The following is a 13,990-nucleotide window of genomic DNA, read 5'->3' as shown; positions in this document are numbered from 1 at the left end:
GGCCATGACTTCGGCACCAGTTATTTGTAGCTGTGAGACCCTCTTGCAGTATGTTAATGTCATCTGGGGAGTCAATAGCAGCACCCAACTTACAGTCATCTGCAAACTTGGTCAGCCACAGGCCCTTGGTCTTTGTCTGGACCTTTGAGAAGTAGATGCCAAACAGTAGGGGTCACAGGACAGTTCCCTGGGGAACACCACTAGTGACAAGTCTGCTGTCGGAGATGGTGGCACCTATTTTGACCTTGTGGGTCCTGTGAGCCACTTGGCCACCCATCTGACGAGACAGGGATTAACACCAAGTTGTGTTAGCTTTTCAATGATGCCCGAGGGGGGGATTGTGTCAAAGGCCTTGGCCAGGTCAAGGTAAGCTGTATGTACTGACTTTCCCTCATCCAGGGCCTTGGTGATGATCTCAAAGATGTCAACTAGGTTCAATAGGCAAGATCTGCCCCTGACGAATCCAAATTGGGTGGGGTCGAGTGTTTGGAGATTGCCTATGTTCTTGCTTATGAAATCCATAATAACAGGCTCCACGGCTTTACAGATCAGACTTGTCAAGCTAATGGGGCGATAGTTTAGACACCAACTTTGTGCAAGGGGATGACAATGGTGGTTCTCCACTCTACTGGAATGAAGCCTGTAATTATGCTGTGGTTCAGGGTTCTCAGTGGCGAAGCTAGTTCTTGCTGGAGATGATGAGGAATACAGCCTGGGATATTATCAGGTCCCATGGAAGCTGTGTTTTTTGCCTTGGATAGGGCCTTTAACACTTGATTTATGGAGATGTGAGGTGTGTGACAAGTATTGGGGATGTCGACTGGGCCTTTGGAATGATAAGGGGGTGAAGTTTGTGCTGAACCTCTCAGCTAGTAGGTTGGCTAACTCAGCAGGATCAGTGTAAGTGGTACCATTAAGTACTAATTTGAAACAAACTTGGGTCTTTAAACCCAGCAGATGCCCATAAAGATTAAGGTGCCTGCAAAATATCCCGACTAACATCCAATACAAAGGGTAAAAAGGTCGTACAGTCAAATTAAACTATCCAATTATGCTGTGCTGATTTGGTCAATAAAAAAGCTGAAACATGCATGTCCACAGAGGTTTGGTTTTATTGGCCTGAATGTAATCATAAAAACTTAAAAAGTAAAAAAAGTCATGGACATTCAGAAGCCATGGAGTTGAAACATGATGTCATTAAGGGGTCACCTGCATATATCCCACTGGTCTCCATTACAGGGGATCTATGGTATCGCAGAGTGGAAACGCCAGCTTGGCTGGGATTTTCTTGCATAAGATAACTGGTTTATTTTTTGGTGTCACTGGAAAAGGGTATGATCTTAGCCAACTAGAGAAGATATGGTTGACAGACCACATTGTTTTGCCAGTGATGGTCTGTACCAGTCTCCTCTATGCTTTTGAATATTAGCTAAAACCTGTCCACCCCATACAGCCTTTTTTAGGCACTGCCAACCTGATAAACCTATCAATATAGTAAAATCAACCCAAAGAAATCTAAAGGTGTAATAGCTTAGACTCTGGAGTTTAAACAAAAAACTCTACTCCCTACAAGATCTCCTCCCCTGAAGAATGTAGACATCTATGCAGTTACACAGATATGGTTTAAAGCTGTGGAAAGCCCCCCCCCCCCCCCCCAGCAGTGCAGGGCTAGAATGCCTTTCACACATTTAGACCAGCTACTGCACAGAAAGGGACAAAAGGTAGTAGTATCTCAATTTACATAAAAAACAAACACACCTCAAGGCTGGTCAAACAGTATGACATGCTTGAACTTCTCCACATCTACATTACAATTTGCAAAGTCTCATATCATATCCTTGCAAGCTATAGGTCTCCCTCTATGACTCAGGAAACTCATAACACATATTTAACTAATTATAACTGAGTGTGCTTACAGGCTTTTACTGCAGTTACCTCCTACTGACACCTCTAGGCACCAAATATTACTTGTTCATATTTTAATTAATAATTCCACCATCATGCTACACACAAGATGTGAGAAGATTTTATCTTAAATCATACATGATGGCAAATACAACTGTATTGATATTTGACCTGTGTCTAATGCAGCTAAAGAGATATTGAATATTATTTGTATACTGTTTATTTGTATTGTAACAATTTTCGTATTTTTCTAAATATCTCAACATTCAGGTAACACACAGAACTGCACAGCCTCATATGAAAGCTCACAGCTGTATGAAGAAAATCCTGCTAGCAGTATATGTCTTGCTTGAATGGTTACTGAGCTATCATAAGCTATTTGTAAAACATTACAAAATTAATATTTGTTGCCTTTATTTTGGCTTATAAAATCCATTTTAGGTTCATAGGTTCATAGGTTTATACTAGGCTATCTGCCCTAAGGCATTTATAAGCCTAGCCCAAATTATTGTGGCTTACGCCACCCCTTATATGAAAAAATACTGTGCCCATTAGTTTGTTGTGCCTCTGTCCAGCAGTGACCCAGAGATGATTCCCGGGGTAAACCTACGATCTCCCATCCACAGGTCTAGATTTCTCTTGAACAGAGTCAGCGAGGTGCTCTGCCTCACATGGACCGGGATTTTATTCCACAGCATAGGGAGTCTCTGAGTGATAAATCTATCCCTCCAGCACGTCCTATTTATATCCGTGCTAAGGTTTAAGTCGCTTGCTCTAGTGGTTTTGGTGGATTTGGATTTTTGAGGTGGAGCATGTCCATTAATTCCGGGTTGGACATGGCCTTGTATGTCAGGCACATGTCACCTCTGAGCAGACGGTATGCGACTGACTAGAGCTGGAGTTTCTTCAATCTGGCAGCATATGACAGATTTTGGAGTCCCTTTATCCTTTTGGTGAGGAACTTTTGGGGTCTCTCCAATTGCTGCAGATGTCGGGTGAGATACATCCCGAATGGGGCATTGTACTCGATCATTGGTCTGATAAGTGAAGAGTACAGGGGAACAATGACCACACTAGATCTGGATGTGAATCCCTTCATGATCAGGTGGGCAATGTAGAAGGTCTTTCTAACCACTTTAGCAATGTGAGTGTCAAAAGAAAGGCCACTGTCAACCTGGGTCCCCAGGTCCCTGATAACCTCTTCTGTGCTTAGTGGATTGCCACCTATATGGTAGCTTGGGGTTACCTTGTTTTTCCCGAAGGGTATGACTATACATTTTTGGCGTTTAACTTCAGGCCATGGCTCTGGCACCAGCTATCTGTTTCCGTGAGTCCCTTCTGAAGGATATCAGTGTCCGATGCACTTTCCACTATGGCGCCCAGTTTGCAGTCATCTGCAAACTTTGTCAGCCAAAGTCCTCCCATGTTGGCCTGTACTTCTGAGAAGTAGATGCCAAACAATAGGGGCCAAGGACCGAGCCCTGTGGGACACCACTTGTGACCGGCTTGGAGTCTGACACAGCGCCAGCAACTCTAACCCTGTGGGTTCTGTCCTTAAGCCAGTTTGCAACCCATCTTGTGACATATGGGTTTACATTTAAGCTGGTAAGTTTTTCTACAATACCCGAGTGGGGTATTGTGTCGAAAGCCTTTGCAAGGTCAAGGTAGGCTGTATGGACTGCCTTTCCTCATCAATGGCCTTGGTGACTATTTCAAGAAGTCGACCAAGTTCAAAAGGCATGATCTTCCCTTGACAAAGCCAAACTGGGTCGGGTCCAATGTCTGCAAGTCCCTATATCTTTGTTTATGAGCTCCATTATGATCCTCTCCATAGCTTTGCAGACTAGACTTGTTAAGCTTATGGGGCGGTAATTACCAGGGTCCGTAGAGGCGCCACCTTTGTGGAGTGGGACCACAGTTGCCGTCACGCCACTCCTTGGGCACGTATCCTGTGGTAAGGCTGAGATTAAACAGCTGCCTTATGTGCGGGTTTAATTCCTCATTTAGCTCGTGTAGCACACAGCCGGGGACACCATCCGGTCCCATTGATGCTGTGTTTTAGCTTTAGAGAGAGCAGCTTTCACCTGCGCATTTGAGATGTCCGGGAGGCTACACTCGGCTGGGATAGTTATCTCTCCTTTAGGGGAGAGGGTGAAGTTTGCACTGAACCTGTCTGCCAGTATGTTGGCAATGTCTGTGGGTTCAGTGATTTTTGTATAATTTTGGACTAATTCTGAGCATATCTGTGAGTTTCCACCCAGGTTCCTAACATAGCTGAAAAAGGCCTTATGATTGTCCTTTGAATCCATGGCAATTTTTCTCTCAAAATTGGCCTTAGTTGATTTTATGAGTGCTCGTAATTTTTACTAATAATGATCAGGGTGACTTCCCTTTTATGGATTTTGTTCTGTCATGTAATAGCTTTCTCCTCTTATTGTAAAGTTTGTTAATGGCTGGGGTCCACCAGACTGGACGTTTGCCCTTTGTGGAAAGAGTCTTGGTTTTATTTGGGATTGCCTGATCCATGCAGTCCTGGAGGTGTTCATAGAAGGCATTTGTAAGGGCTTCCAGCTTGGGTTGTGGTTTCCTCTGACTCAGGGGCCTTGAAGGATACCACACCAGTCTTGAGTAGTGTGAAGTTTGCTTTAGAGAAGTTCTTCACTATGGTCTTTTTGTTTGGGGTGGGGCGGATGTGGATTTCCAGTGAGATTAGTTTATGATCAGATCTCACCAATGAGGGATATACTTCGGTGTGGAGCATTTTGTCCCCATGTTTGTGACAATGAGATCTAGTATATTTTCTCCTCTCGTGGGAACAGTGACTAGCTGTTCCATGGCATTTGAATTTATGAACTCCAGGAACCGTTGGGCTAGAAAGTTAGGGCTTGAGTAATGTTCCCAGTCTATATTCGGGTAGTTGAAGTCACCCAATATGATGGTGTTTGGAGATACATTTATACCCTCCAGTGTCTTCAGGAAGGCTGTGTGGGGTTCCTGAGTTTGAGAGGGTGGCCTGTAGCATGCTACAATTTGTAGAGCAGTTTTGCCTATTGTTAGTTGCACCTGGATGGTTTCCGAAGCTTCATGCGTTGCCACCAACCTGGAGGTGTGAGTATCCTTTATGAATATGGATACACCCCCTCCTTTTGTGGAGTGGTCCGGGTTTTGGGGCCGGAACGCATGATATGAGGTAAAACCTAATAGTGCCGGGGTGCTCTCAGGAGCCTTGAACCAGGTTTCAGTTACAGCACAGACATCGATGTTCATTGATGATTTTAAAACAGTGAACTGAATGAATGTCATTGTAAAGATTAATTTATCCTGAATAGTAAGCCATTTACAGTCTTCTAGTAACACTTATGGTTCCAGTGATATTCATATTTGCCTGAATTGTAAGGTGGTAACTTCATTTTTTAAAAGCTCAAGCCACACCCACTGGGAGTTAAAAAGTACACACTCAAAAGAGCTGCACTAGAGGGAATGAGTTAAACATACTGGAGACACTCCCCATTCAAGCCAACACCATACTCATGGGCAACTTTAACTACCCCACTACAAACTAGGAATAATATACAACCCCAAACATGCAAGCCCAGAGGTTCAGGACTTTGTAACCACACACACCAGGTAGTCTGTACTCCTACTAGGGGTGTTAACATTCTGGTCCTCACATACATGGGAGAAAGTGGCGCACCCCCCCCTTCTCCCGGTGTAATGTCCCTACCGGGTTAGATGATAAAGCTGTTTCTTTTGAAATAAAAATAAAATCCAGGACCCCAGCTAATCCTGGAACTTTCAGGAATTATTGTACGGCAAACTTCATATGATTAAGTGACAACATGACAAAAATGTCAAGCTCCTCCAAACCCAGGGGAAATTACTGCCTTTGTGAAATTATTCACAGGAACCAGGAACCTTGTACAACCATGTTAAGGGCAGCACAAAGACAGCTGTACCTGTCCAGAACAGGGTCCCTATTATTTCATCAAAGAGTTACATCATTGAACGGCATTTTATCAAAGATGCTGTTCATCAAACCGTTCCGACTGAGATCACATTATGGTGGGGATCAGTAAATTTGCTCTTTCCCCACTGTTCTGCGATATCGAAGATGGTATATGTAATTAGCGGGGGGTGTGGGGGGGGGTGCAGCAGGGATTCAATGAACAGCATTTCTGACGAAATGCCATTTGATGATATGATACAGGCCCCTAGAATATGCACAGGACACACTCAAAAAAAAAAACAAGACACCCTGTTGGAATCCCAACATCAATGGGGTGTACAGCAAAATGAAAATAGTGGCAAAAATTAGGAAAAGCAATACCAAGAAAAAATCCATCAATCTAAACAAACAACTCATGGAGCTAATCTAGTCTACCAACGCTAGATTCAAGGAAGAAATAGATTTCCAGGCCAAGGACAATCACAAGGTGTTCTTCATCCATGTAGACACCCTCAAAGACAATAAGAAACAATGTGCTGAACTAATCGTAAATGGAGCCACCTATACTGATCCATAATATATAGCAAACCTACTGGCCAACAAATTAAGACTCCAATTTTGCCCCCCCCCCAACCCAGCCACCCCTTAGGAAATACCTTCAACCATAACTCCCTTAACTATCACTAGGGGACAGGTCCTCAATGTACTCTCCATGGGCAAGAGCACTACTACATCAATGGACCCTAATAATATCCTAGGATGCCTCCTTAACAGCATGAAATATGACCTGTCAGAACCACTACACTCCCTATTTAACTACTGACTTCAGACAATCTTCATGCCAAGTGAATGGAGGACTGCAGCGGTCATCTCTGTGCAAAAAGGCTAATCTTGTATCCAAAGCAATGGTAAGGATTATAATGAAAATGCTAAACAATGACAGAAAACCTTCAGACACTGGATCTAACCCAGTTTGGTTTTGTCAAGGGCAGGTCATGCCTGCTCAACCTGATGGACAGGTTTGAGAAGGTCACCAAAGCTATAAATGAAGGCAAAATGGTGCATGCTGTCTATATTGCGCAACTTATAAAGCAAGGGTATGGCATCTAGGTCCAAGTATGCCATTGTTTCACTGTACTCGGCCCTTATCAGACCAATCACTGAGTACAACTCCCCTTTGGTATGTACCTGAGCAGGATGAGCAGGCATATGCAACAATTGGAGTGTCCACAGAGGTTCCTCACAAAAAAGAATACATAGTCTAAACAACATGCCCTATGTGAACCAACTCAAAACCCTATTTATGCTCTCAGTCTACTACAGACTGCTGAGAGGCAATCTATGCCTGGCTTACAAAACATCCTCTGATCCTGCCTTGACAGATATACTGAACATCCGCCAAACAAATAGCTTCAGAATTACTTGACCTACGGACCAAAACCACATCTGCAGCATAAACAGAACATGTTGGAAGGACAGGTATGTGTCTCAGGAACTGACTCTTCTCTAGATCAAGCTTACCATCCATGTAAAGCAAAGCTCTTTTCTAACCCAAGTCAAGCATAACTTGGACCAGTGGATGGGGAACAGGAAATTTAATGATGATCTGGCACCTATATCTCTAGTAGACAGAGGCATCCTATAAATGCATGACCACCCATACTCAAGCCTACACATACTTCTTAAAATAACACTAGGATATCAAAACTTGTGAGATATATTTGGCAGGCATGGCTTGGCATAAAAAAGACCCCTGGGGTTGTTAGCCTAGTAATCATCTAATAGCCTATGAACAAAGGCGCCTGACATAAATTAGGGTGACCTGCAGATAGATCGACTAAGGTGGTGTCACATACTGTGCCTAACAAAAAGAACATTTTCCACCTGGCAAAGTAACTTTGTTACACAGAATGCATCCTGGTAGCCTCAAATCACTTCTGACACCCCTGTTAAAAATCTGAAGGGACCAGAAGATCCATAAGACAGTCCATGCCTTGAAATACACCCTCTTGTCTCCTTAAACACAGGACATCTCCTTCATGACTATCAGGAAAGTGTCCTGAATCACAAGGGACTTGAGAGCCTGAAATCATACTCTTCTTGACCACCATGGGGAAAAAAATTGTGGGATCACTGAATAAAAACTTTCAACTGAAAACTTCTACTTGCTTTCCTGTACTTGGCAGAAGGGGAAGACAACATCCACTTGAGTTGTAAACAGATTAATCTATACAGTGCATCACTTCTGGAATATTTGATTTGAGTGCAACCACTGAATCCAAAGCTCCAGAACAAGACTGGAGGGGTGTATCATGTGTCTTATCTGTACCTTCAACCACACCTGGGATGTGAACTGCTAACAGAATGATGTCTCTATCTATGAGCCCACTGCCAGAGGCACAGTGCCTCTGGCTCTCTTAAAGACGGGGTATGATCACATACATACATGTCAGCAGAACAAAACCATAATCATTGAATTCGCTGCAAATGAAGCCAAAACACTAACACTGTCCCTAAACGTTTTGCAGGGAGAAGCCCACCCTTTTACTTAAATATACAAACATTGTGGTCACACAAGGAGGCAGAAGGGGTAATGATCATCATAGTGAAAAAATATTTCCTACTCCTTGTCAGCATCCCACTGCAAAAAAAAAAAAAAAAAAAAAAAAAACCTTCAGTCCCATTTCAAACAACATGGGACACACATTCCCACCCCCTCACATCCAAACCTTCCAAAAGACAGCACACATCATCATGGTCCACATATATTAAACAACTTCTGGTCAAACTGCACTGGTAGCAATGACAGCTGCTGTAATTGCCATTCAGTATATCTAATGCAACAAAAATGGATTCAACATAAGTAGTTGTGTTGAAACCGCATGATTCCGGACTACATGCCTCCTTGCTTGCTTAGATATGGGTGACGGACTAAATTAAAAATGTCACTAAATACAACTTCCACTCAAAAAACTCTGAGGGTCAGGTGGATTGCTTATAATTACAGTAGGTTGATGTGCACACACCTCTGCAGTGAGGAACCATGGCCATTAAACTATGATGGAGACAAAGTAAGCCCTCCACTCTGCCAGCAAAGCATCACTCATGTGATTCTGAAAAGGGTTTGGCCACAGGAATGGAACACTGTTCTTCAAACAGGGGGAGTCATTCATCACTCCAGGGTCTAGTAACAAGGGTCTGACAATAAGAAAACATTGTGAGCATTTGATACCTTAATAAGCTCTGGTACCTCACATTACAGTGACCATCTACATCCTGGCATGCAAATGGCACCATGAAGATAATAGTGGGCATCAAGTCCAGATGTCATAACAGTGTCTTAGCTTGGACCCTGCATTATGCCCTCATCCAGAATGCTAAGACCATAATTTTCTGGTCCTTCTTTGTGAGAATAATTTCTGGCAGTTTGAGAGTTTGTAGTTCTATACAGGTAAAGGCAGCTGTCAGGGACGGGATCACAGAGGACTTCTCAGAGTTTATGCTCATCACCAGGGTCTTCAAGTAAATGACTGCCCATTTCAAGAACATTACCAAGGAGTCCCTATGATAACACCACCATGTGCCAGTTGTCCAGGTATGGAAACAATAAAGAGCCAACCCCTGAAAGGCTTCAGCCACTTTGGTAAATACACAGTGTGTTAAGTATGTCCAAATGTTAGCACCTTACACTAGTAATGATGCCCACACACAGGGGAATAAAGAATTTTCTTGCACTAGAAGTCATACATCATATTTAATGGCACCATCTAGGCACCCTCGTGAAAGCACAGTCATGACCCCTTGGAGAGTCACTGATCACAAACTTATGTGCCACATGTGCTGCTTTCCATCACTGAGAGCCAGTGCAATGAAAACTATCTGTCCCTTTAGAATCAGAAAGATGTGGGAGTAAAACTCTATCACTGTTACAAATGGTGGAAGCATCTATGGCTCATTTCATCAGTAGGGTCACAGCTTGTACCAAATGCTCTGTTCAGAGAGCTTATCACTTAGAGGAACACTTTCTGGGGGAGAATCTTAGATCCTAAAACATATGACACATTAAGAACATATCCATGGCCCACTGATCCTTGGTGAAGGTTCTCCAAGTTGGGGCAAAGCCTGTGAACCAACACCCATTACTAGTCACAAATCATAGTCAGGACTAATGAGTTTGGAGCCAGAACAGTTGATCTTTTGGATGACCTTGTCGGCACAAGAAGAGGAAGACTATGTAAAGCTTTGATGCCTTCCTCAACTTGCAAGGGGCATCTACCTCATTTAGAGGGTGGCTGAGTCTAGAAAATGAATAAATAGAGGCAGGGAATAATAAAGGTCAACCAGTGTGGACTTAACAAAATAAATCCTCCCATGAATTAGTTAACCAGAAAAGCCTCACTGAGCTCCTTCACCAGAATAAGCCAGTCTCAGCAAAGCCATCCTTCATAGGCAGAATCCTGAGCCTACAGCCTCAGCTACATGGCAGCCCACTGCAGAACCAATAAATAAGAACTTAATATCTTCCTTCTTCAGCCTAAACTCATGGAAGGAGAAAAGCTTCTCCAGTGTTTTTACTACCAGGGAAGACTGGAATTTGTAAACCTGAAGTAAGGCACACACGGAGGTCAGCAAAACAGACAACTGCTTTAATGAACAAGCACAAAAACAATCCACAACAAGCTAAATCACAGCAGCACAGCAAACGAAATTGCAAAGCACAAGCAACAGCACAAAATATTTTGTACTTCCAGGGTAGGTAGGGGTACACCCAAAATTGGAGCAAATCTTCCTGTTCTTCCTTCCTTAACCTCTATAATAACTGACGTTAGGAGATCTATTGGGTACCCCCTTGCTCCAAACATACTCTTAATAAATTCACATTCAGTATTAAAATCCAGATAGTCTGACGTCACCCTACTAGCTCTCACCAGCTGACCTTTAAATATTGCTCTTTTTTGAAAATGTGGGTGAGAGCTTGTATAATGCAAGTAAGCATTAGAAAACGTATCTTTTCTAAAATTTTTTTATTTAAAACCTTCCCCCATTCTCTGTATATTTACATCTACAAAACACAATTCAACTTCATCTACTTTATAGGTGAATTTTAAAAAATGAGTTGTATTTGAAATATAATCAAAAAATTCTATGACTTTTTCCAGGGTATTGTTCCAAAAAAAGACAAACATCATCCAGGAAGCGCCCATAGTAGTTCCAGCATTGTTTAAAATTAGAATTGTGAACAAATTTTTCTTTCCAATACAATAAAATGATGTTGGCATATGTAGGTGCAGAATGGGCACCCATAGCTACGCCTTTAGATTGTCTAAAATATTCCCCTTGGAAGAATATAAAATTATTATTTAAAATCAATTCCATTAAAACAAGGCATGTACGAAATACCTTAAATGAAATATTATTCTTGCTTCCCAAAAACTCTTCAAACCATAAACCTATCTCGTGAGGAATACACGTAAAATGGTCCACAACATCCAAAGTGATAAAACTAGAGGTGTCAACCTGACTAGAATTATTAATATGACTTAAAAAATCCCAAGAATCCTTTAACACATTAGGATGTTCCATCACCACGTTCTACATATTTTGCCAGTGGAGCAGTAATAGAACCCTCCACAGATACAATAGGTCAACAGGTCTGAGAGGAGGGTCATCAGGATTTTTGTTGACCTTTGGTATACCAAAATACAAGGCACTTTGGGTTGTTCAACATGTAAATAATTATATGTTTCCAGATCAATAAGCCCCTCTAAAACTACATTTTCTAATGCTTACTTGCATTATACAAGCGCTCACCCACATTTTCAAAAAAGAGCAATAGTTAAAGGTCAGTTGGTGAGAGCCAGTAGGATGACATCAGACAATCTGGATTTTATACTGAATGTGAATTTATTAAGAGTATGTTTGGAGCAAGGGGTTACCTCATAGATCTATTAACGTCAGTTATTGTAGAGGTTAAGGAAGGGAGAGCAGGAAGATCTGCTCCAATTTTGGATGTACCCCTACCTACATTGGAAGTACAAAATATTTTGTGCTGTTGCTTGTGCTTTGCAATTTTGTTTGCTGTGCTGCTGTGATTTAGCTTGCTGTGGATTGTTTTTGTGCTTGTTCATTAAAGCAGTTGTCCATTTTGCTGCGCTCCGTGTGTGCCATATTTCAGGTTTTCCAGTTTTTATCTTGGGCACTCAGACCACTGGTTTGGAAGACTGGAATTTGGACAGGTAGGATAAAATGTTGACAGCCCTGAATTTGGCAGACAAGTACATGCTGTGTTGATACACCTGTCCAACACATTAGAATCCTTATCTGATGGCAAAATATTTTGGCCTCTGGACCACTGTGCTGGAGTAAAGAAATTATGGAGGAGTTGGCTCAGGGATATCAGCACTAGGATCGCTATTCAGCTGAGGGTTATAGAGAGCAACTACCTTAGCAGTGCTGCAGGAACATGGTCTGGGTGCATCCAGCCTGATAAAAATGGCATCCTTCATTATGGGTGATATTCTCCAGATACACTTCCATCTGTTTCTTGGGAGAAGGGATGGACAGCTGAAGTTAGGTCACAGAGGACTTCATGAACCTGAAGATTTCTCCAGACAAGGGACAATCTGGGAGAGTGGAGAGGGCTAAAAGTTCTTAAGCATCTCAAAGTTAACAGCCTACAGATTTTCAGACTATTCACAGGACCATGTGTTTGAGGGAATAATATACCACTATCTGCTCCAAAGATGAGCTCTTTCATGCTATTGTGTAGGGATGAATACAGGATATATGCATGCTGGATATCGCCAGGAGGAATACACAGTGCCAGACGCAGCATGAGACACCTGAGATGGCATCAAGCTATGTTTCCAGTAGATGCATTCTGACGGCCATGTTTTGAGTACTGACTAGACATCATACCTTTATTTGGCATCCGGATCCTAAAACATGAACTGCATCACAGAAGACCTGGGAGATTCCCCTCTTCCTGGGCCATATGCCTACTGGGCTTTGGATGAGACCATATGAAGGCAGTCTTTGGTTTTCAGTACCTCCAAATTGCAGATAGGAGAATCCAGAGGATCAGGCCAGTCAACAGCAAGCACTAGCTGACAGACCTGGAGATGGGCAATGACTACACGTTGGACTGCATCATCAGGGTAGGATGTCAGGGATGTGTTTTCTTTCGAGTTGCTTACAGTACCCAGAAATGGAGGATGGGTACAAGCTAGCACACAAAGGGAACAGATAGCGTACCTCCAGTTCTCACTCATTGTGAAAGTGCTCCATCTCAGAACTGAGGAGAACCTCAAACCCCCGTTATCCTCCTGGCAGTTTAGTAGGCCAGAAGTTTTCCTCTATGACATCTGTGGGTGTCACGGCTGAATCACTGACATGTATGGCATCATGCACAATTGTCAACTGGTAATCTGATGACTATACAGGCACATATCTGATTAGTTTCTAGGCATCAGATGCAGCAACCTTTCAAGCAAGCAGGAAAAGATTAAGATCTGAACAATGTGAGCAGAGAAAAGAACTGTTGGGCTAAGGGGCTTTGTGTTCTTATTTAGTTAGTGCATGATAATACAGCGCACAATGACACCATGATGCACACGCCACAAACTGTGACAGCTTTGTGGAAAAAACGGAATACTAATACTAGGGTGAATGAACCCATTCGATGACTCAACTAGAGTATCCCCCCAATGACAAGATTATGATGATACGTGAAACCAACAACTCTGAAATAATGCCTTGCCAAACAGTGTTAACATTTGAATCATTGACACTTTGCACTGATATGAGCAGTGATAAAATAAAAATGTAGCAATACATTATAAGAAATGATTTTGCCAAGAACACTTTTGAGTTTCTAAGAAGCATTATATGCTTAACACTTACTTACTTTGTTCAGAATTATGAGCATTTTTGTATTATGCTTACACTTTAGCAAAAACATCTCATTTAATCTTTTCAATACATGAAATGCATCCTTTTACTTCTGAAGTACACACTGAAAATGTATATATCTCTCTAGTCTTAGCATACCTGAGCACAAAAAGTATTGATACTTGTTCCATTTTCAAGGAAATACTGAAAGAACTCTGTCTGGTTCTTTAAGTAAGCAGATGTTAGCAG

General features: G+C 42.3%; 1 protein-coding gene across 5 annotated transcripts in view; it reads right to left on the bottom strand.

The window, feature by feature from the left end:
* OTUB2 (OTU deubiquitinase, ubiquitin aldehyde binding 2) overlaps positions 1-13,990 on the bottom strand; it is a 365,739-nt gene that overhangs the window by 121,776 nt on the left and 229,973 nt on the right. For all 5 annotated transcript variants that reach the window (XM_044074588.1, XM_044074584.1, XM_044074585.1 and 2 more), the window contains one exon: positions 13,901-13,990. This exon is cut by the window's right edge and continues 105 nt beyond it. In XM_044074588.1, the coding sequence (XP_043930523.1) occupies positions 13,901-13,990 (90 nt within the window). The remainder of the gene's footprint in view (positions 1-13,900) is intronic.

Source organism: Protopterus annectens, chromosome 6.part0, assembly GCF_019279795.1.
Source record: "Protopterus annectens isolate FY-2018-M chromosome 6.part0, PAN1.0, whole genome shotgun sequence".
NCBI classification, from domain to species: domain Eukaryota; kingdom Metazoa; phylum Chordata; order Ceratodontiformes; family Protopteridae; genus Protopterus; species Protopterus annectens.
Note: the sequence above shows the minus strand (reverse complement) of the source record. Positions and strands in the feature narration are given on the sequence as shown.